The sequence below is a fragment of the Neophocaena asiaeorientalis genome, unplaced genomic scaffold, assembly GCF_003031525.2.
Source record: "Neophocaena asiaeorientalis asiaeorientalis breed wild unplaced genomic scaffold, Neophocaena_asiaeorientalis_V1.1 scaffold14, whole genome shotgun sequence".
Lineage (NCBI taxonomy): Eukaryota > Metazoa > Chordata > Mammalia > Artiodactyla > Phocoenidae > Neophocaena > Neophocaena asiaeorientalis.
In genome coordinates, this window is record NW_020175192.1 from 5,311,272 (window position 1) to 5,333,858 (window position 22,587).

Below are 22,587 nucleotides of genomic sequence, written 5' to 3' on the forward strand. Positions count from 1 at the left end.
ACTGTTGCCCTGGTAACTCTCAGATGGTCAACTATTAAGATTCTGAGTTTAGATCCTAAAAATGGCAAGTATTATTGGACCAAGTCGCTAACAAAACAAACATACACTAACCTTTCTCTAAGTGGCCTACTGTGCTTTTATCCCATGAATTTTAAGCAGAGTCCCTCTAAAAATGAGTAATAACCTGGATCTTGGTGACAGGCAACAAAAAGTATATTTATAAAGAGCTGCGGCTCCACAGTTCCTCATCACATGTTAATATGTAGGAAGAGCTGCGGCTCCACAGTTCCTCGTCACATGTAATATGCTGCATACATGACATTTAAAAACTTACATTAAGCAGCCATAGGTGGTTCATTTTTACTGTAAAGGCTGATCAAGGAAGATACCCTGGGTTTGGTAGATTTCTTTGAGGACCAGCAGTACTGTATCTTCAGACTCCCTGTAGAGAAAAAATTATGTTGTAAAAAGAAGAAACTAACATTCGTACTAGATGCTTTACATATATCATCTCAATCTACACAACCACCTTACGAGTTCATTTTTTTACTGTTTAAAAAAAATCTGACTCAGAGGTGATGTAATTGGCAGTGGTTTGTAAGGTAACCTTATAACAAATAAATCTAGCATTATGTCCTGTAATATAAAAAAGCCAGTAGTAAATGACCAAGCCCTCCCTTTCCACAGAACTCATTCTTGGAACAACATGGAAGAGTCGTCCAATTCATCACCTTAATTTTTTAAATGTTATTCACCTTTTTCAAAAAGCCAATACAATCATATGAATAAAAATCAAAGATATAAAAGGATATAATAATGAAGTCTCCTTCTCACTGTTTCTTAACCACTAGGCCCCAACTTCTGACAACCGACGTTATCAATTTCTCATGCATCTTCCAGATATTATTCAGTGTGTGTACAAGCAATTACTTATATCCAGTTTGTAAAGAAATTTGATTATAAAAATACAGCATTCGTGGATTGCCATAAGGGTATAAGGCTCAAACACTTTTCTAGATCTAAGGTTTGACATTTGTAAAGTCATGGATCTATTTGAGAATCTAATGAAACCTATGGATTACTCCCCAGAAAAGACACCATATACATGTATACCCGAAATTATAAATAGAATTTCACTGGACTCATAGACTTTCTTCTATTCCCCACAAGTTCCATACACAGATGGCAGGTTAAGAAACTCCTTCCTCCTATACCAGTGAGGGGAGATTAGCTAAACCAGATATTAAAATGGTGTGATCCTGGTGCATAAATAAGCGGATCAATAGAAAAGAACAGGAAGTCCAGAAATAGCCTTAAATACTCATAGAAATTTAATACAATAAAGTTAGAACCTCAAATCTATTAACAGTGTTGCAACAGCTGGATAGCTATCCTGAAAATGATTTGGATCAATCCTCACCTTATTATTAGGATAAATTTGAACAGAATCAAAGATTTATATGTAAAAATGAAACCCTAAAATATCAGAATAAACTGTGGTAAGGAATTCTTTGGAGAGCAAGGAAAATCTAAGTATGACACAAATTCCAGAAGCCAAAAAAGGAAAAAATAAATTTGACTATGTAAAAATCAAAATTTCTACTTAGCAAAAATTAATGTACACAAGGTCAAAGACAAACGGGGGAAAAGGTATTTGCAACTCGTATCACAGATTTATCGATTAAAAAAAAGACCAAAATTTCAATATAAAAGAGAATAAAGGGTATAGATAACTCCCCAAAAAGAAAATTAAAATGGTCCTTAGATATATGTCAAGTTGCTCAACCTTATTCATAATAGGAGGAGGGCAATACGAATTATACAGTGCATGATACATACGCTGAAAACCACAAAACACTGCTGAGAGAAACTAAAGACCAAAATATACTGAGAGACAACTGTGTTCGTGGCTCAGAAGACTCAGCATTATTAAGATGTCAATTCTTCCCCCAAATTGATCTATAGATAAAATGCAATCACAATCAAAATCCCTAAAAAGCCTTTTGGCTGAAATTAACAAGTTCATTCTACACTGTATGAGGAAATGCAGAGGACCTACAATACCTAAAATAACTACGAATAGGAACAACAAAGATGAAGGACTCACGATACCTAATTTTAAGCTTTACTATAAAGCTACAGTAATCAGGACAGTGTTTTATTGGCATAAGGACAGACAGATCAGTGGAACAAAACAGAGCCAAGGCAATTCAACAGTTTCTCCATCTGAATAAACTTTTCAACAAATGTTGCTAGAACAGGAAAACCACATGCAAAACAATGAACCTCAATCCTTTCCTCACACCATCTTTAAAAATTAACTTAATCAAAATGGATCACAGAGCTAAATGTAAAAGCTAAAATGACAGAGCTTCTAAAACAAAGGAGAAACCTTAACGACATTGGATTTGGCAAAGATTTCTTAAATATGTCAGAAAAGCACAAACCAGTAAAATGGACTTCATCAAAATAAAAAACCGCTTCAAAACCTACTTGACAGAAAAATGAAAACCAAACCACATCCTGAGGAAAAAAGTATATCTGAAAAGAACTTGTAACTAAAATGTAGAAAACTCTTGAAACTTAATAATGAAATAATCCAATTTTTTAAATGGGCAAAAGATTTCAACAGACAATTCACTAAAGAAGATGTATGGACAGCAAGGGGGATCGATCAACGTGGCAGAGTAAGAGGACGTGGAACTCCCCCCCAAAAAAACACATCAAAAGTACATCTACGGGCTTCCCTGGTGGCGCAGTGGTTGAGAGTCCGCCTGCCGATGCAGGGGACCGCGGGTTCGTGCCCCGGTCCGGGAAGACCCCACATGCCGCGGAGCGGCTGGGCCCGTGAGCCATGGCCGCTGAGCCTGCGCGTCCGGAGCCTGTGCTCCGCAATGGGAGAGGCCACAACAGTGAGAGGCCCACGTACCACGAAAAAAAAAAAAAAAAAAAAAAAAAGTACATCTGTATGTGGAATGGAAACTGGCAGAAATACTCCTGTACAACCAAGGCTGTAAGAAAGATCCACATGTAATCATTTAGGATGGGAAGAAAAGCGATCAGATTGGGACCTGTGCCCCTGGGAGGGGACTCAGAGGAAAAGGGAGAATGCACAGGCGGAGACCCACCCTGGAGAGTGAGCAGTGAGAGCCTCAGATTGAACGCCCCAGTCCTGGGGTCCTAATCGGGGAGACGAGCCCCCTTGGCTAGCTGGAAGGCAGCAGGGCTGTGGGAGTACAGTGGGAGGACTGCTCTAGTGGCTGCCAGGTCTCCCCACCTGGGTGCACAGCTCAGCTCCTTGACGATGCACCACTGCACAGCATCTAGGGCCGCCACGACAGGGAGAAACACAGCCAAGGGATGCACAGGCAACCCGGGCCTGGGGCAGAGTCTGGGTGGGGTGTCAGCAGCCACTGTTGGCACTTACTCAAGCAGTGCATCAGAAGAAGCCCAGAACTCTGACGGCGGCCCCTACCCCACGGCTTACGCCCCAGCATACGCCAAGAGTCCACACAGGCCCCAGCTGCAGTGTGGCCCCATAACAAGACAGGGGAGGCTGGGGGCAGTGATCGACTGTGAGGGGCAAAGGGGACATGCACCCAAGGCTGCACACGGCAGACAGCTTGGACCTCTGTCTGCAGAGAGCCCACATGGGCCCCACTTTTGTCTGCCCTCCCCAGCTCCGGGGCAAGGGTTCCAGTGCGGGGAGGTTGGGAAACACACCTAAAGGGAACAGAGCCAGCCTGGGCCGGACCCTCAGGGCTTTGGCTCCAGCAACTTAGGATCAGACCCTGTCCCCAACTGCATGGTGACAGCCACTGAGCAGAGGGGAAGTCCCACCTCACATCCAGCTCCACCCCCTACTAAGGTGATAGCTGAGGAAAGAAGACTCTGTCCGTATCATCAAATCCTGCTCTCCCATCAACGGCACTGGGCACACACAGCCTGTATAAGGATGCTCCCACATAAGAATACCCCTTTCAGACTGCAATAGGTAACTGTTTCACCTAAATTCATAGTGACAGAAAAAGTTAAGCAAAATGAAAAGGCAGACAAACTGCTCTCAACTGTGACAGCAAAAGAAAACCCATGAAAAAATAATGAAACAGAAATAAACAATTTACCAGATAAACACTTCAGAACAGTTAATTAAAAAATGTTAACTGAATTAGGGGCAAGAGTAAATGAACATAGTGAGAATTTTAACAAGGAACTAGAATATATAAAAAAGACCCAATCAGAAATGAAGAATTCAATAGCCGCAATAAAAAAAACACACTAAAAGGACTGAATAGCAGATTGAGTGATACAGAAGAACACATAAGTGATCTGAAACATAGAATAATGGAAATCACCCAATCAGAACAGCAAAAAGAAAAGAGATTCTAAAAAATGAAAACGGTATAAGAGATCTCTGGGCTAACATTAAATGTACCAACATTCACATTATAGGGGTCTCAGAAGGAGAAGATAGAGAGCAGGGCATCGAAAATGTATCTGAGGAAATTGTGGCTGAAAACTTCCCAAACCTGAAGGAAACAGATATCCAGGAACAGGAAGCACAGAGGGTCCCAAACAAGATGAACCCAAGCACACTCACACCAAGACATAACATAATTAAAATGGCAAAAGGTAAAGAGAGGCTTCTGAAGGCAGCAAGAAAAAAAGAGTCATATACAAGGGGATGCCCATAAGGCTATCAGCTGATCTCTCTGCAGAAACCTTGCAGGCCAGAAGGGAGTGGCACGATACGTTCAAAGTCCTGAAAGGGAAAAACCTGCAACCTAGGATACTCTGCCCAACAAGATTATCATTTAGAATTGAAGAAGAGATAACTGCTCAGACAAGCAAAAACTGAGACAGTTCATCAATACTAAACCTACTCTAAAAGAAACGTTAAAAGGTCTTCTCTAAGTGGAAGAGAAGTAAGAACCTATAGAAAAGGGGAAATCCCAAGAGAAAAGGCAAATACATAGTAAGGACTGAGGATCAACCACTTAAATAAGCCAGTATGAAGATTAAAAGACAAAAAACTGTAAAAGCAACTATAACTACAATAAACGGTTAAGGGATAAACGTGAAGATGTGACATATAACATCGAAACCACAAAATGCAGGGGAGGGGAGGAAAAAAACGTAGGTTGTTTAGAATATGTTTGAACTTAAATGACTGCCAGTTTAACACAAGTAGATATAGGTCAACATGTAAGAACCCCATGGTAATCACAAATCAAAAAACGACAACATATACACACACACACAAAAGTAAGGAACACAAGCATACTGCTCAATAAAATCATTAAACCACAAAGGAAGAAAAAAAGAAGAAATGAATACAGAAGAACTACAAAAACAACCGGACAACAAGTAATAAAATGGCAATAAGTACATACCTATCAATAATTACTTTAAATGTCAATGGACTAAATGCTCCAATCAAAAGACACAGGGTGGGGCTTCCCTGGTGGCGCACTGGTTAAGAATCTGCCTGCCAATGCAGGGGACACGGGTTCGAACCCTGGTCCGGGAAGATCCCACATGCCGCGGAGCAACTAAGCCCGTGCGCCGCAACTACTGAGCCTGCGCTCTAGAGCCCGCGAGCCACAACTACTGAGCCCACATGCCACAACTACTGAAGCCCGCATGCCTAGAGCCCATGCTTCTCAACAAGAGAAGCCAAAGCAACGAGAAGCTATGCACAGCAACGAAGACCCAACGCAGCCAAAAATAAATAAATACATTTTAAAAAAGACACAGGGTGGGTGACTGGATGAAAAACAAGACCCATCTATATGCTGCCTCCAGGAGACTCACGTCAGAGCTAAAGACACACACAGGCTGAAAATAAGGGAATGGAAAAAGGTATTTCCTGTAAATGGAAATGAAAAGAAAGCAGGGGCAGCAATATCCCTATCAGACAAAATAGACTTTAAAACAAAGGCTATAACAAAAGCAAAGGAGGGCATTCTATAATGATAAAGGGATCAATACGAGAACAGGATGTAACATTTGTTACCATATATGCATCCAAGACAGGAGAAGCTAAATATATAAAGCAAATAGTAACAGACATAAGAGGAGAAACTGACAATAATACAGTAATAGTAGGAGACTTTAACATTCCATTTTCATCAATGGACAGATCATCCAGACAGAAAATCAATAAGGCAACAGTGGCCTTAAATGACACAATAGACTAGTTGGACATAATAGATATCTACAGAACATTACATTCCAAAACAGCAGAATACACATTTTTTCCAAGTGCACATGAAATGTTCTCCAGGACAGATCACATGTTAGGCCACAAAACAAGTCTCAACAAATTTCAGAGGATAGAAATTATATCAAGCTTTTTTCCGACCACAACGGTATGAAACTAGAAATCAATTACGGAAAGAAAAATGGGAAAAGAACAAGCACATGGAGACTAAATGACATGCTACTAAAAAATGATGGGTCAATAAAGAAATCAAAGAGGAAATCAGAAAATACCTTGAGACAAATAAAAATGGAAACACAACTCTCCAAAATCTATGGGATGAAGCAAAAGCAGATTTAAGAGGGAAGTTTATAGTGATACAGGCCTTCCTCAAGAAATAAGAAAAATCTCAAACAAACCTACCACCTCAGGGAATTAGAAAAAGAAGAACAAAGCCCAAAGTCAACAAAAGGAAGGAAATAATAAAGATCAGAGAAGGAAATAAATAAAATAGAGATTTAAAAAAGCAATAGAAAAGATCAATGAAAATGAGAACTGGTTTTTTGAAAAGATAAACAAAAAGGATAAACCTTTAGACAGGCTCACCAAGAAGAAAAGAGAAAGGACCCAAATAAACAAAATAAGAAATGAAAGAGGAAAAATTACAACCGATACCACAGAGATATAAAAAATCATAAAAGGATACTATAAACAGTTATATTCCAAGAAATTGGACAACCTAGAAGAAATGGACAAATTTCTAGAAACATAAAAATTGCCAAGACTGAATCAAGAAGAAACAGACCATTTAAACAGACCAAACACTAGTGAAATTAAATTTGTAATTTAAAAAAACTCTCAGGAAACAGAAGTCCAGAACTGACTTCACAGGGGAATTCTAGCAAACATACAAAGAAGAGCAAACAACTATCCTCCTTAAACTATTCCAAAAAACTGAAGAGGAGGAAATACTCCCAAATTCATTCTACGAGGCCACCATTATCCTGATACCCAAACCAGACCAATACAATACAAAAAAAGAAAATTACAGGCCAATATCTCTGATGAATATAGATGCACAACTCCTCAACAAAATATTAGCAAACTGAATCCAACAATATGAAAAAAGGATCATACATAATGATCAAGTGGGATTTATTCCAGGGACACAAGGATGGTTCAACATTCACAAATCAATCAATGTGATATACCACATCAACGAAAGAAAGGACAAAAATCACACGATCACCAAAATGGACACAGAAATAGCATTTACTAAAATTCAACATCCATTCTTGATAAAAACGCTCATCAAAGTTGATATAGAGGGAACATACCTCAACATAACAAGGGCCATTTATGACAAACCCACAGCTAACGTCATATGCAACAATGAAAAGCTGAAAGCCCTTCCTCCAAATTCAGAAACAAGACAAAGATGCCTAATGTTGCCCCTTCTATTTAACATAGTATTGGAAGTCCTAGCCACAGCAATCAGGGGGAAAAAAAAAAAGAAAAAAAGAAAGGCATCCAAATTGGAAGGGAGGAAGTAAAACTGTCACCATTTGCAGATAGCATGATACTTTATATAGAAAACCCTAAAGCCTCCACCAGAAAACTGTTAGAATAAATGAATTCAGTAAAGTTGCAGGATACAAGATTAATATACAGAAATCTATTGCTTTTCTATACACTAATGATGAACTATCAGAAACAGATCCCATTTAAAATTACATCAAAAAGAATAAAATACCCTAGGAATAAACTTAACCAAGGAGGTGAAAAACCTACACTCCGAAAATTATAAAAACACTGATGGGGCTTCCCTGGTGGCGCAGTGGTTGAGAGTCCGCCTGCCGATGCAGGGGAACAATCTGCAGACTTAATGCGATCCCTACCAAAATACCCATGACATTTTTCACAGACCTAGAACAAATAATCCTAAAATCTATATGGAATCACAAAAGACCCCATATTGCCAAAACAGTCTTGAGAAAAAACGAATAAAGCTGGAGATATCACCCTCCCTGACTTCAGACCATACTACAAAGCTACAGTTACCAAAACAGATTAGTACTGGCACAAAAACAGACACATAGATCAATGGAGCAGAATAAAGAGCCCAGAAATAAACCCATGCACCTATGGTTAATTAATCTACGACAAAGGAGGCAAGAATGCAAAATGGAGAAAAGACAGTTTCTTTGACAAGTGGTGCTGGGAAAACTGGACAGCTACATGTAAAGGAATGAGATTAGAAAATTTCTGCACACCATTTACAAAACTAAACTCAAAATGGATGAAAGACCTAAATGTAAGACTGGAGACCATAAACCCCCTAGAAGAGAACATAGGCAGAACATTCTTTCACATAAATCACAGCAATATTTTTTTGGATATTTTTTTGGATCTGTCTCCTAAGGCAAAAAAAATAAAAGCAAAAATAAACAAATGGAACCTAATTAAACTTAAAAGCTTTTACACAGCAAAGGAAACCATCAACAAAATGAAAGGAAAAGCTACTGGATGGGAGAAAAATATTTGCAAATGATATGAATGATAAGGGGTTAATATCCAAAATATATAAACAGCTCATAAAACTCAATATAAAAAAAAAAAACCAAATAATCCAATCAAAAAATGGGCAGGAGACCTGAATAGACATTTTTCCAAGAAAGACACATAAATGGATAACAGGCACATGAAAAGATGCTCAATATCACTAATCATCAGGGAAATGCAAATCAAAACCACAATGAGATGTCACCTCACACCTGTCATCAAAAGGAACACAGGGCTTCCCTGGTGGCGCAGTGGTTGAGAGTCCGCCTGCCGATGCAGGGGACGCGGGTTCGTGCCCCGGTCTGGGAAGATCCCGCATGCCGCGGAGCGGCTGGGCCCGTGAGCCATGGCCGCTGGGCCTGCGCGTCCGGAGCCTGTGCTCCGCAACGGGAGAGGCCACGACAGTGAGAGGCCCGCGTACCGCAAGAAAAAAAAAAAAAAAAAAGGAACACAAAATAACAAACACTGGCGAGGATGTAGAGAAACGGGAATGCTTGTCCATTGTTGATGGGAATGTGAAATGGTGCAGACACTGTGGAAAACAGTATGGAGGCTCCTCAAAAAAATAAAAATAGAACCACCATATGATCCAGCAATTCCACTCCTGGGTATATATCCAGAAAAAACGAAAACACTAACTTGAAAAAATACACGCACCCCAATGTTCATAGCAGCACTATTCACAATAACTAAGATATGGAAGCAACCTAAGTGTCCAGCAACAGACAAATGAATAAAGAAAATGTGGTATATATCACAATGGAATAATACTCTGCCATAAAAAAAGATGGAATTCTGCCATTTGCAGCAACGTGGATGGACCTAAAGAATATCATGCTTAGTGAAATAAGTCTTAATTGTTTCACAGATATTTGATAGATGTAGAAAAAGGAGGATAGGCCAGTGTACATTTGGGATTAGAATGATTTCTTGTTCAGACAATTACAAAACAGCACACTCATGTCATTTGAAGAAATCTTAACAAACAATTAAGACCAAAAAACCCCAAAACAAAAACAAACACTTAGGGGCTTCCTTGGTGGCGCAGTGGTTAAAAATCTTCCTGCCAATGCAGAGGACACGGGTTCGAGCCCTGGTCCAAGAAGATCCCACATGCCGTGGAGCAACTAAGCCCGTGTGCCACAACTACTGAGCCTGCGCTCTAGAGCCCGTAAGCCACAACTACAGAAGCCCGCGCCTAGAGCCCATGCTCTGCAGCAAGGGAAGCTACCGCAATGAGAAGCCCGTGACAGCAACAAAGAGTAGCCCCCGCTCGCCGCAACTAAAGAAAGACCACACGCAGCAACGAAGACCCAACACAGCCAAAAATAAAATAAATAAGAATTAAAAAATAAATAAGTTAATTAATTTTTTAAAAGGTAGACTTAAAAAAACAACACTTACCAGTAGCATAGATGACTTTGTAAAGCAAATAAATATTCATTAAAACTTTCAATGGGCTTCTCCTGTAGCACATAGTCGATGCGCTGGCCTCCATTCAGCATTCCCACATGGATGGGGGGAGCTTCTTGTTTAACTGCTACAAGGTTCTCTTCTGTGCTAACATCTGGATACAGAAGAACCATAATAAGAATATAAAAGCGTCCAGCCCTCCAAGGTTGTCCTTACTTTCCCTCAGGCTCCAGCTTTACCGTAGGATGAGTTACCCTGCTCAGAAAGTTCTCTCTCATTTTCCTCCTCTCAATCTCCTTAAAGCTTCTCCCCAAGGCACACTGATTTTATCCAATCCCTTTTTTCCTTCCTGTACATTTAATGGCTAATTCCATTTGCCTTTGGTTTACAAACTAAATGCAAACAGGATTAGAACTCCTTAGGCAACTGAAAACTAAAGCAAAAGAATGCAACATTAACTGTGAAATTAAGAGGAAAAGTGTCCTATCTAGTCCCCAGCCAGGAAAATAAAACCAACCCACGAATACACAGACATTCCCCTGTAAAAGCAAGGTTCTTCACAGTGTAGGCTCCGAGCAGCACTGCCATAGTGCCCAAGTGGGGAATGTTTTAAAGCCTCATTACTAGATGCTCAGCTTCTCTTGACATCTTCCCTCACAAACAATGTTTTTCCAAGATTTGTGGCTATTAGATGACAGAAAACACCAGCAGAGCTGAAGGCCCATTAGGACTCATAGTATTGGTCCTAAACAATAAAAAAGGAGAAAGTAAGAAGACCCTGGGAGAATAAGAACCAGACACCATGGAGTCCCTCTTATCTGGCCTGGTGCAGGAAATCAATATGTACAGTGTCACTGACCACTAGGCTTCTCTGAACTTGATTCAGGTTCTGCTTCAGTTTCTTCTGCAGTTTCTGAAGCTTGTAAGGCAGGGTATGGAGCTCTGGTAAAAGACTTCCAGGCCATCCGCAGCGAACCTAGCAAGTTGTTCTTAAGGTCCATGCTCATCCTGGTCAAGCCCTCTCTCAGTTCTGAAACATATGAAAAAGAACATTACATGGTTTACAGAGGTAAAAGGGTTCAACACAGCTAAACAAAGTGAATGAGGTCCAGTCAGTTTGCACTGACCAGAAGGTCTAGAATTATCAGGTTCTATATTCAAGACTTACCTAAGTGCATCCGCTTCCTGCCTTTATGATGCGGGATCAGCATTGGCTCAAATTCTACTCCTGGGACCACCATTGGTTCAATCCTATAGGCCACAGGATCAAACTACATAGGAAAAACAATAGCTACATATACCTCTGCTGAAGAAAGATAATGACAGTCTCAGGAGCTATGTATCAGGCAAGAATAATTATAAGCTCATTTTTAAAAATGTAGTTGTTCTGCCCCATCACTTCCAGATTCATACTATTATAAATTATCTCATTACTACAGAATAATATAGAAAAAAGTAAATCAACACAATAGAATATCGTACGCGCTTTACCAACAAGCCCTAACAGTCAGGTAAAACCACAAGAGCTGTCCAATGCTTACAGGGTGATAAATATTGAAGAAACCTTTGCATGTTGGAAATTTGTAGTTGGGGTCAATTCTTTTTAGGCCTCGGACAGTAAGGAACATTCCAATGGGAGATCCAAAGGCAAAGAATATTTCTGGTTTATAGATGAGCCGGGGGTATTTTACAGGCACCTGGAAGGAGGAAATAAAAGCATCTCTCATTAACAACAGAAGTTACATCTGTTCCTGCCATCCCAACGGCAAACAATAAAATGACCAAAGAGAGTTAGTACTCTTACCTGCCCAATGCCAACATCCAGATGTTCACCGTTTCCAGTACCATTAGTACTACTGCAGAACTCCGATTCTTTGGGGATGTTAGACATATTCGCCCCTGCAGGTGATTGCGGGGTTGGTCTATTAATACCCTAAAGAATAAAAAATAGTTCTGTGGAACTGCTATGTAGTGAAAATATCCAAAGGATTACACAGTTTTCTACTGGTTTAAAAGGATGCTTGGGAAGGTTTTGAAATGGTAGTCAACAAGTTTAAGAAGAATCTCTCAGAGAACAAGATAAAGCTGATGAAAACAAAAGTTGCCTTAAATTATGAATTGATATCCCTACATGCTCTGAAATAATGAAAGCTGTACAAAGCCATTTGGGTAGCAGCTGAAACTTTAGGCAACCATCATGAGAGAAAACGATAGCAGAGCACTGTGGAATGAATGTTGGGGATTGCTGAGGAGTTCAATGAAGTGCTATGCCTTTCTAACCAAAGCAAGTAGTATGTCTCTATCAGCCTTAAATCAGAACTGAGCAACCTGCTAAAAGGTTGAAAAATAATTAATTAGACTATGGAAAGGAATCAGTGGCCAAAAATGCTCAGTGCACAAGCACTGCTACAACGGGGTTATACCTTGAATACATTCTACTAAGTGAAAGGAACCAGTCACAAAAGGCCACATATTGTATGACTCCATTTATATGAAATATCCAGAATAAGAAAAGACATGAAGACAGAAAATAGATCAGTGGTTCACAGGAGGGAGGAATAGGGAGTGCCTGCTAATGAATATGTTGCTTCTTTCTGCGGTGATGGAAATGTTCTGGAATTAGATAGTGGTAATGGTTATACAACTCTGCAAATATACTAAAACCCACTGAATTGTATATTTTAAAAGGGTGAATTTTATCGTATGTGTTGTGAATTATATTTCAATAAAGCAGTTACAAAACAAACAAAAAAAAAAAGGAAAAAATTGAATGGTGGAAGTCCAGGGGAAATAAAACTTCTGAAGCTAATAACACTTTTAAAGATACCGATAAAGTAAATGTTTAATTTCTGAAAAGAGAGCCAAAGGTCAATTTTAAAAATTGCTTAGCTCCCTATACTAAACACCTCACAAAGCACAAGGATACAAGGAAGTCAAAACACTGTTTAATCCTACAAGCTATATTAAGCACATACCATTGAATTTTTTCTGGTCCTTAAGTAGTTTAGTATCTTCTTTCTTGGTCCTAAGGGAATTCCCATTTCCTGAAGATCTTTGTCGGTACATAAAGCCTAAGCATAAAAAATCAAATATCTTTCTTATTTCTAGGCAAATTAAAATCAATTAAATGTCCTAAAAATAAATAAGTAAACGCCCTGTTCTCTGAGAGGAATAAGGCCTAAACACTCTGTTGTTCTTTGCTTTGCATGACTAGGACTCCCTAGTGGTAACAAAAACAAATAAACAAGCAAATATCCACAGTAGAGCTCTACAAAGTATAACAGAAAATAAGAGTTGGAAAAGTTAGTGGTCATTTATTCCTGCTCTCATGTTTTCAGAGCTCTGCTGTGCTTTAGTCTTTGCTCCATTGCTATTAACATGGCTCCTCGGAACTCTGAACCTCCACAAAGCAAAGATCACTTTATACGATAAAAAGCACACAAATAAGGCTAAAGAGCATTACTAATGAAAACCAAGTATTTATGACTAAAATGTTTCTAAAGGACAGGCTCTTAGCAAGCAGTACAATGAAAAGAAGCAATAAAAATACTGAAAATGGGGAACTTCCCTGGTGGCACAGTGGTTAAGAATCCGCCTGCCAAAGCAGGGGACACGGGTTCGATCCCTGGCCCGGGAAGATCCCACATGCCACGGAACGACTAAGCCCATGCGCCACAACTACTGAGCCTGCGCTCTAGAGCCCGCAAGCCACGACTACTAAGCCCACGCGCCTAGAGTCCGTAATCCGCAACAAGAGAAGCCACCGCAACGAGAAGCCTGTGCACCGAAGCAAAGAGTAGCCCCACTCTCTGCAACTAGAGAAAAGCCTGCGCGCAGCAACGAAGACCCAACGCGGCCAAAAATAAATAAATAAAATAAATTTATTAAAAAAAAATACTGAAAATGGTATAGTGCAAAGTTTTCAAAGATTATTTTTACCAGAGCTTCCTTATCTACTTTCTCCTTCTCAAAGACACTAAAGAATTCAGAGAGTTGAAGTTTCTTCAAATCTTCCTCCAGTGTCGGTGTGTCTCCTTGATCCATGAAAATACTTGGCAAATCCTAAAAATTAAATTGTAAAGCTCGTATTCTCTAAATTCATTCAGATTTTTATTAATATTACTTTGCAATAAAGGAAAGTACTATGTTAGATATCCACAGAGACCTATCTTAACTTTGAATAAATTGTAATTTATACGAAATATAAATTAAGATGTGATTGATCTTTAAGTTTTTGCAGTCAGTTGAAACCTAGTATGTTTTTAAATAAATGAATGAGTGAATAAATGAGTATCAAAGTATTCTTCATCATCATTAATAAAGCCTTCCCTGAGCTCTTATTAATGTTTAAGGATGGCTTTCAAACAGAATTTCTATAAACTATATCAATTTGCATCCAATTCACTCTTCATTTCCTCATATGCAAATTCCATTTCAACTCAGTGATTCTATAATTCTAATAACAGGTCAGTAGTGCATATTTATAATGAAAAAATAAGATACCTATAATTATTTTAGAATGTGGCAAATATTTGTAGAAGCATACTACTATCTTGCTTCTATCATCCAAGAATGACAGAGAAAATTACACGTCTGTTAAAATTAAAATAAATGTAAATATTATGGTATGAGACAAAGCAAAAAACAAAAAGCCTAAAATCTAAAAACGCTTACTAAGAAAGCATACAAAAGAACCTATCTGAACATCTAAATTACCTTTTTACTGTCAACATCCCCCAAAGAATCTTTCTGATTTGTTAGGATATCGAACAATATAAGTGAACCTACAAGTAAAACAGAAGAAAGAACGGACAATTTCGAAGCATTAGCACTAAATAGCTGTCTTTCATACAAAAAAAGTAATAAGCCAATTACCCATGAAGCAAAATCTATGAAGCAGGGAGTCATTCTTTCTAATCCACCACCACCCTTCCAACCCCTTCCAAATTCTTCATCACAGACCAGTTCTAGACCTCTGAATCTGATACTGATAAAAGACACTGTACTTCAAACCCAGCCATCCTTAAAATGTGATAGTCATCTCTGGTCACAAAGAATCTGTTACCTAAACTATGACCAGCGATGGATACGCCCCCTTTGAAATCAGGGTTCCTCTGCAGAAAAAGTACATATAATCGGTTCAGTTCAGAAGCAACTGTGTCCACAATAGTCTGACAGTAGGTGGGGCTGTTGTAGAAGAAGACATCCAGAATTGTATCATTGGTGAAGTGCCTTAGGCGGTTAATGCTGGGCAGAGTTATTCGCTGCAGATCTCTGAAAAAAACAGAAGATATTTTAAGCCGAAAACCTAAATACATTCCACAGCCTCCTCTAAGTTATTATCCAAATTACACTTAGAAATTAAGATACAAAGGATAACTATCAATTTACAGGAAACAGAGGACAGGCAGACATTTGTAATGAAGCCAAAGGGATGTGACCAGCAAAATTCAGTGTGAGAAACGCTGCAAGACAAAAAACCCAGCCTCCTCAAGACATAAATTACAAGAAAATAAGAGATAGAAAGGTAATCAAGAGATTAAAAGAGACTTAAAAGACATCAACTAATTGCAATTTATGATCCCAGTTTAAACTATGTGTGTATGTGCATGTATATGTATGTATGTGTATATACAAATCATGACATTTATTAGACAATTACAAATTTGAATACTGATTGTATATTTGCTGATATTAAGAATTTTTTTGATGTGATAATGGTGTTACATATATATTTTTAATCCTTAAAAAGATATACAAACTGAAACATTTAACAGATGAAATGATATGATGTCTAAGATTTTATCCAAAAGTAATAGAGTGGAGGGATGGGCAGAACACGGGAGATATGGATGGGGCAGAACTGGCCACGTGTTGAGGCTTGTTGGGCTGGGTAATCATAATCAATCCATGAAGATTCATTATATATGCTACTTTTGTGTACAAAATTCTCTATAATAAAGTTTTTTAAAAGATACAAGAGGCTTTTCCTAGAATTCTCAGCATTAAGGTTTTTTGATCACAAGTCAAATGATAAATGGATCATCTCTCTCTCTGTATGCCGAATTTCTAAAAGCTGAAAGAAGGTGAGACTGCCAGATGCCAAGGACAAACAGAACTCATATCTCGCAAAGGAAAACAATGTTGACGTAGTATAAGTCAGCTTCCACATAAAGCTTTCTCAAAGCTCCCAGAAAGACTCCTCAAACCTTCAACATCTTCTGTAGTTTAGAGAGGGCTATGTGCCCCTAGTAACCTCTTAGCATCAGCTCAAATATGAAAGAATGTGAACTCTGTACACTAGTAAAAGCAACACCACAATGGAGCATTTGGCACGTGGAATATGCTCAAATCATAGGGTATCAAGAACTGAGAGACACGGAATCAGAAAAGCCATTTCCAAGACCAGCATGGAAACAATGCTACTTCCTTTATCTACCAGAGAAGCATCTCCTAGTTCTATCCTAGAACTATATTATGAACATACTTCTTTCTGGCAAGCCCACAGCTGAATATCCTTAATATAAGGCAACCTTCTCTGACATTACCAAAAAGTTTACAAACAGAACTACTGAGCTTGTAACTTAAGAAAGCCATCACTTATAAGTCATTGCACCAATTATACCTCAAGTTATAAACCCCAATAATTTAATATTTGGGAATTTCCTTTTTTCCCCAAATTTGGACAAATATTATCTAAATGTGATCACAAAAGGAACAACAAAATACTTTGTGCATCTTGAGGTAGACCGGCTTTTGACATCTTAAGATGGAAATGCTTATACACTATGGGGAGAAAGCAACATTTGGCTTTATGCTAAAGAAATAATAAAGCTGTAATAGTAAACACTAATGAGCCAGTAAAACATACTGGAAGAAGATACACACAACTCCCCACTCCTAACCCAAGCTAGTTAAACAAAGGGATTGGTCCGCACTTAATAATGTATCTCTAAGAAAAAGACACAGAAGTACAAAAAGTTTTCTGTTGAACAAAATTTTATATATACGATCAGCTATAGCAGAAATGTTCCTAGCATATCAATGATCAGAAAACATAACAATCACAGTTAGCAACTCAAAGGTGTAAAGTACTACTCACACATCCACACCAGTGGAATGCAAAGGACTGTGCCAGTTGACTGGGAGAAATTCTACCCTCCCAATCTGCTGATTTTCTTGGGCTTTCTTAAAATGCGTCTGTAGCAGGTTCAAGGAAACACTGCGAAAATCATTAACTAGAAAAGAAAATGAACAGTGCATTAATGGTGAAGCAATCAGTTTGTAGAGTGAAAATGCAACAGATCTTATAATTAATTATACTACATCCATCTATATCTGCTTATAGCACCTACTGACTTGAGTCAAAAGTAGAGTGAGTATTCAAGAAAAAATTAACAGTGCATGTAGGAAAAGACATTCCTTTAATACAGAACTGCTGTTACTATACAAAACATTTTTATATTAAAAAAATCACACAGTAACTTCAAAACTTCTGCCGTGTCAAGGGAACTGTTTCCATTTTTTTAAAAAACCACTTGACTATGCCAATTGGCCTTGCAGTCAGGTTCCTATCCTAACTTTCTGGTTCTTATAAACAACCTTTACCCAATATTTTAAATTTTTAAAAAATACACTGCTGTTTGGAATTCATATTGCGTCGATCTTAACCTTCTAGGAGGCTTATGCTTAGAAGCATTAGCCATTAGGATCAGACTCCCAAATTAGGGCGGTTAGACTATGAATACTACCTTTCAAAGTCAAGTTATACTAATGACCTAAATATTCCAATTAGAATATCATAAGGTTTATCACAGTATGAATTACAAAAATGGTTGACGCTTCTGTTATTCATTTAAACTGTATTATCTTCGTGGTCATATATTTATGGTTCCCTTTAAATTTAGAATGGTTATAAACAGGACCATCACATCATAAAACAATTGTATAAGACTTGAGGGCTTATTCACTCAAGAATTATTAGTTAAGAATATAAACCTATTAGCCTAAGGAATTTACTAGCACTTTAGGTCTAAGCTGGGAAGCTTGACTACCTTGCCACCTGTCTTTATCTCTCCAAATCTTATTATGCAGCTAAGACAACAGACTAAAGACAACACTTTATCTCAACTCACAGGAGCACTGACAGTCCCCCTACATGATCTAATATGACATGCTTTGCGAACCTACCACACTGTACAATGCTTCGAAAGCGGAGATCACAGGCTGGTCCGATCCCGTGGACTACAAAAACCAAGTGATCTATCTGTAAAGGTTCCCCTACAAGTGAAATTACAAAGAAAAATTACTCTATATAACGAGTCATGTATTCTAAAATCAAACATTCACAATGCGTAGACAATAGAAATGGGCAAATTAAAATATGAGCAGGTATTTTAAAAGACACAGATAGTCCCATATTTAACAACTAAAAACACAGTGATGTTACTTTGTTTCTTATTTATCTTGTAATAAGTCAGTGAAAAAACTGTTCAAGTTTTTTAAACTTTTTATTTTGAAATAACTGCAATCTTATTGAAAACTTGAAAGAACAGTACAGAAACTCTCATGTACTTTTTATACAGATTCAACACTAACATTTACCACATTTATTTCTCTATGTGTATGTGTATTCACACACATTTATTTTTCTGAACCATTTGGGAGCAGGTTGCATACATTATCAGATGGCACATATCACATCTCTTTAACCCTTTAATATTTTATTATGTATTTCCTAAGAATATGCTCTTATTTAACCACAGGGCAGTTACCAAATTCAAGTAATTCAATATTGACAGGATACTTTTACCTAATATCCTATGTTTATCAGTTGTACCAATAAAGTCTGATATGTATTTGAAGCCTGAAATTTTAAACTCATCTTTTCAAATTACAGTAAGTCTACAGCTTTGTCCAAGAGACAAGCCATCTCCTCTGAAAGATGAAAGGAATTTTATAATCCAGTTAAATATATTATAAAACCAACCATAAATGACCCTAGCTAGAGAGCAATGGATAACCATCAAGGTCCCTGAAAAATAGTTTTCCCTGGTTGAAAACCTCCTGAAAACCTTCAGGAGTTACCAGGAATAAATTAATAATCAAGCAGGCGGAATCACACTTCTTAGAATTAGGACTAAATCAGTTCATTTGTACTTAGTGACCTCCTGATTAGTACTGTCAAATTTTATCCATCCCACCATATATACTTAGCAACTTTAAAAGAGATTTTTGTACCTATTAAGATTCTTAGCAGATGAAGTAATACTAATCTTAATTAGAATAAGCCCATTTGATTAAAGACCATTTTTAAGCCTTGACATAATCTAAAGCCATAGAGAAAGACCACGATTTAAGTCATAAACAAATAAGAATATCAGAAGATAAGAAAAAAAGTGAATGATTAACATTACCACAATGAACGTCAACAGAGATGTTCTCAACCCCTCTCTTCACTGTTCGAGGTCGGCCCTGCTCAGTGGGTGTTGAACCCCATTCATCAGACCCCGCGACTGGCTGGTAATGTACCATAAGCTTAAATAAAAAAGATCAGAGCAATAAACATACTCTACATTAAAGACGCTTCTATTTATACATTCTGAGGGGTAGGAACGGGTCTTTTAAAACATAACACATAGTCAAATCTCAACTGGAGTTTTGATATGCAACTCCTACAGCTTGAAATGAGAATCCTGCAAATACATTAGGCTAATGTTGTACACTTTAAATATCTTACTATTTTGTCAATTATACCTCAGTAAAGCTAAAAAAAAAAGGAAAAGGAAAATTCATCAGGCTAACAGATCTTTCAACCATACCCTACCCATGGAAGATGTGCCCACATAACGTGTCAGTGATTTTCTAAATCTACAGTGACATAATTTTCCCTAAGAAAATTTTGGTGTAAGAGTTGAACAAGGAAATGATGGTAAGAGCCACAGCTTCAAGTTTCATAACTGTGAATGCAATATAAAAATGTCCAAAGCTTATCTTCCGTAGAATCCCCAGAAAAAGAAACCAATTAAGTTCTTACTAATGCAATTAACCTTTAATCCCAATGTTAAAGAAGGGCCTTAATCTGCTAACCTTTGGATTGTGCAACATAATTACTTCTCTGTTGGGAGACTCCAGTTTCTTCTTCCATTCATCCAGCGTTACCGCCAGCATGTAAGTTTCCTTAAAGGAAAACACATTTCATTAGATTTCTGTAATGGTTTTTCTATTAAAACTGGACTTTTTAACAAGAATACTGCTAGATAAACAATTACTATAAGAGTATCTTACTCTAATTTATCAAATTTATTTTAATCCTCTTAAAATGAGAACAGGTACTAGTATAGAACAAAGAAAAAATAATCACTTCTACTTCTATCATCTAGACTGGAGATAATCGCTGTACACATTTTGATATATTTCTTTCAGTAATGTTAACGCATGTATATTATCCATAAAATGAGGATTACATTACATACAAAGTTCTTTCTCTTGATTTGTCAAATTTATTTTAAAATTCTTTTAAAATTATGATAATAGTACAGGAAAAAAATCAGTCCCAATTCCATCATCAAGACTAGAAATAATCATTGTTCACATTTTGATATATTTCGTTCAATAATACTAATATCCTACTCCAATTTAAAGCAAATTTCAGAATATTTTCAGAGCAAGAAAAATAAAAGGCAAAAAAGACCAATCCTGTGGTCACATTTTAAATATTCACAAAGATCACCATTAGAGAAAAAAAATTTTAATTTAAATACATAATAGTTTCCATAGTATTTCAAAATTTGAAAATAAAACTACTTTATCCTGAAACTAACTTGCAAAAAGAAATGCTATGAACTGTGATGCAAATAGAACCAAACTCTCTCTGTAAATTCACAGAATAAGTCACAAGAGGAAGAAAAGATTATGAAATAAGAGAACACAATGAAGAAAATGAGTAAAAGGGTCACAGGAATACCTCTAACACTTGGCTGAAGCTCTCCGAGTATGGAACATACTTATTATCTTTGTCTCCCTTGTAAAACCAGGTACAGCGCCTCACTTCCGATGCTAGCTCATCCCAGTATACGGCGTACCGCATCCTCTCCCCCAAATGAACATCGTATCTGCCCCCATCAGTGGGCACAACTCTTCTGTCACAGTCTTTTCCTATCAAGGAGTGGAAAGGGGAAATGAAGTACATAGTATAGCAAAATAAGGCTCCCAAAATACAACTCTGAGTTATGTTCTCAATAATGTTATAAAACACACGAATGATCTGTTTCTTCTTGGCTAAACTACTTTATAAACCATCAAAATCATTCTTGGTTTTAATGAAACATGAAAAAAGTAATACCCAACGCTGTTTTGTTCTTTTTCTAAGGAGAGATAGAAGTGTCCCTTAAAAAAATAAAATGTATACAAGAAAGCTTTTCTGAATTTTTTGTTTAAGGGACCAAAAGATAAATTAATGACCATCACGATGATAAAGTAGTAACCGGCATCATTCTTGTTTCCATAAAAGAAGAAAAAACAAGAGAAAAATGAAAGAATTCATTCTTTTGCAATGTGACACTGCCCGCACCGCACTCTTCATAAACAGAAACTGAAACATCAGAAACATTATTGGTTAACTATGCAGGAATTACAGTAAGTACTGTTTTCAAGATACAGACCAAATTCTTGAGTATTATAAATTGGCTGGATAGTAATGCAGAACTTCTATAGAAAAATGCTATAGGATGTTATAAAGCAGAAACTAACACATCATTGTAAAGCAATGATACTCCAATAAAGATGTTAAAAAGAAAAGATTATTAAGTAAAATTTGGAAAGTATAAAAAATGTAAAGCAAAAAAAAAATGCCATGAGACAACTAGAAAAAGATCTAAAATTTACTTCTAATAGCACTCACTATAAGGACTTTTATATTATAGTTTTAGAGAAATGACAGTAAGTCCTTGGTTATTACAAGTCATAGCTTTCACCCTACCAGAGCCGTATGCCTCTTCCAGCTGCTGTGAATCCTGAGAGTTGAAAGGAATCCATGTCTCCTTAGAATCTATTATCTTACAATAAAACCAATGAGGAGAAACAGGTTCGTACAAACTGCCAACATCCATGTCTATTAGCTCAAAGGAACTACATGAGTTTGGTGACGGGGATGGATCTGACTGGGACAATTGTTCCTCGTGTGATTCCACTGATGACATTTCTTTCTCTAAAAGACAAAAGAAAACTATCAATAAAGTTTCCTTCTACTAACAGTGTAATTGTTCACACACAAAACTGGTCATTTTTAAGGAGTCATTTCTGAAAAAACAACTAAGGGGGCTACATAATTTAAAACAGAAATAACATAAATTAACAGCTTTTTTTGGTTTTGTTTTTGGGGTTTTTTTTTTTTTTTTTTTTTTTTAGGG

General features: G+C 37.4%; 1 protein-coding gene across 1 annotated transcript in view; it reads right to left on the reverse strand.

The window, feature by feature from the left end:
• Positions 1 to 316: 316 nt before the first annotated feature.
• Positions 317 to 22,587, reverse strand: part of DDHD2 (DDHD domain containing 2) — a 23,638-nt gene continuing 1,367 nt past the window's right edge. Inside the window, exons 2-17 of the mRNA XM_024765102.1 lie at positions 22,158 to 22,385; positions 21,144 to 21,334; positions 20,267 to 20,356; positions 19,594 to 19,714; positions 18,368 to 18,457; positions 17,280 to 17,415; positions 15,243 to 15,451; positions 14,894 to 14,961; positions 14,117 to 14,239; positions 13,153 to 13,248; positions 11,982 to 12,110; positions 11,719 to 11,874; positions 11,346 to 11,448; positions 11,037 to 11,207; positions 10,169 to 10,331; positions 317 to 442 (exon numbers count right to left, since the gene is read on the reverse strand). Coding sequence (XP_024620870.1) covers positions 361 to 442; positions 10,169 to 10,331; positions 11,037 to 11,207; positions 11,346 to 11,448; positions 11,719 to 11,874; positions 11,982 to 12,110; positions 13,153 to 13,248; positions 14,117 to 14,239; positions 14,894 to 14,961; positions 15,243 to 15,451; positions 17,280 to 17,415; positions 18,368 to 18,457; positions 19,594 to 19,714; positions 20,267 to 20,356; positions 21,144 to 21,334; positions 22,158 to 22,377 — 2,148 coding nt within the window. The 5' untranslated portion in view covers positions 22,378 to 22,385 and the 3' untranslated portion in view covers positions 317 to 360. The remainder of the gene's footprint in view (positions 443 to 10,168; positions 10,332 to 11,036; positions 11,208 to 11,345; positions 11,449 to 11,718; positions 11,875 to 11,981; positions 12,111 to 13,152; positions 13,249 to 14,116; positions 14,240 to 14,893; positions 14,962 to 15,242; positions 15,452 to 17,279; positions 17,416 to 18,367; positions 18,458 to 19,593; positions 19,715 to 20,266; positions 20,357 to 21,143; positions 21,335 to 22,157; positions 22,386 to 22,587) is intronic.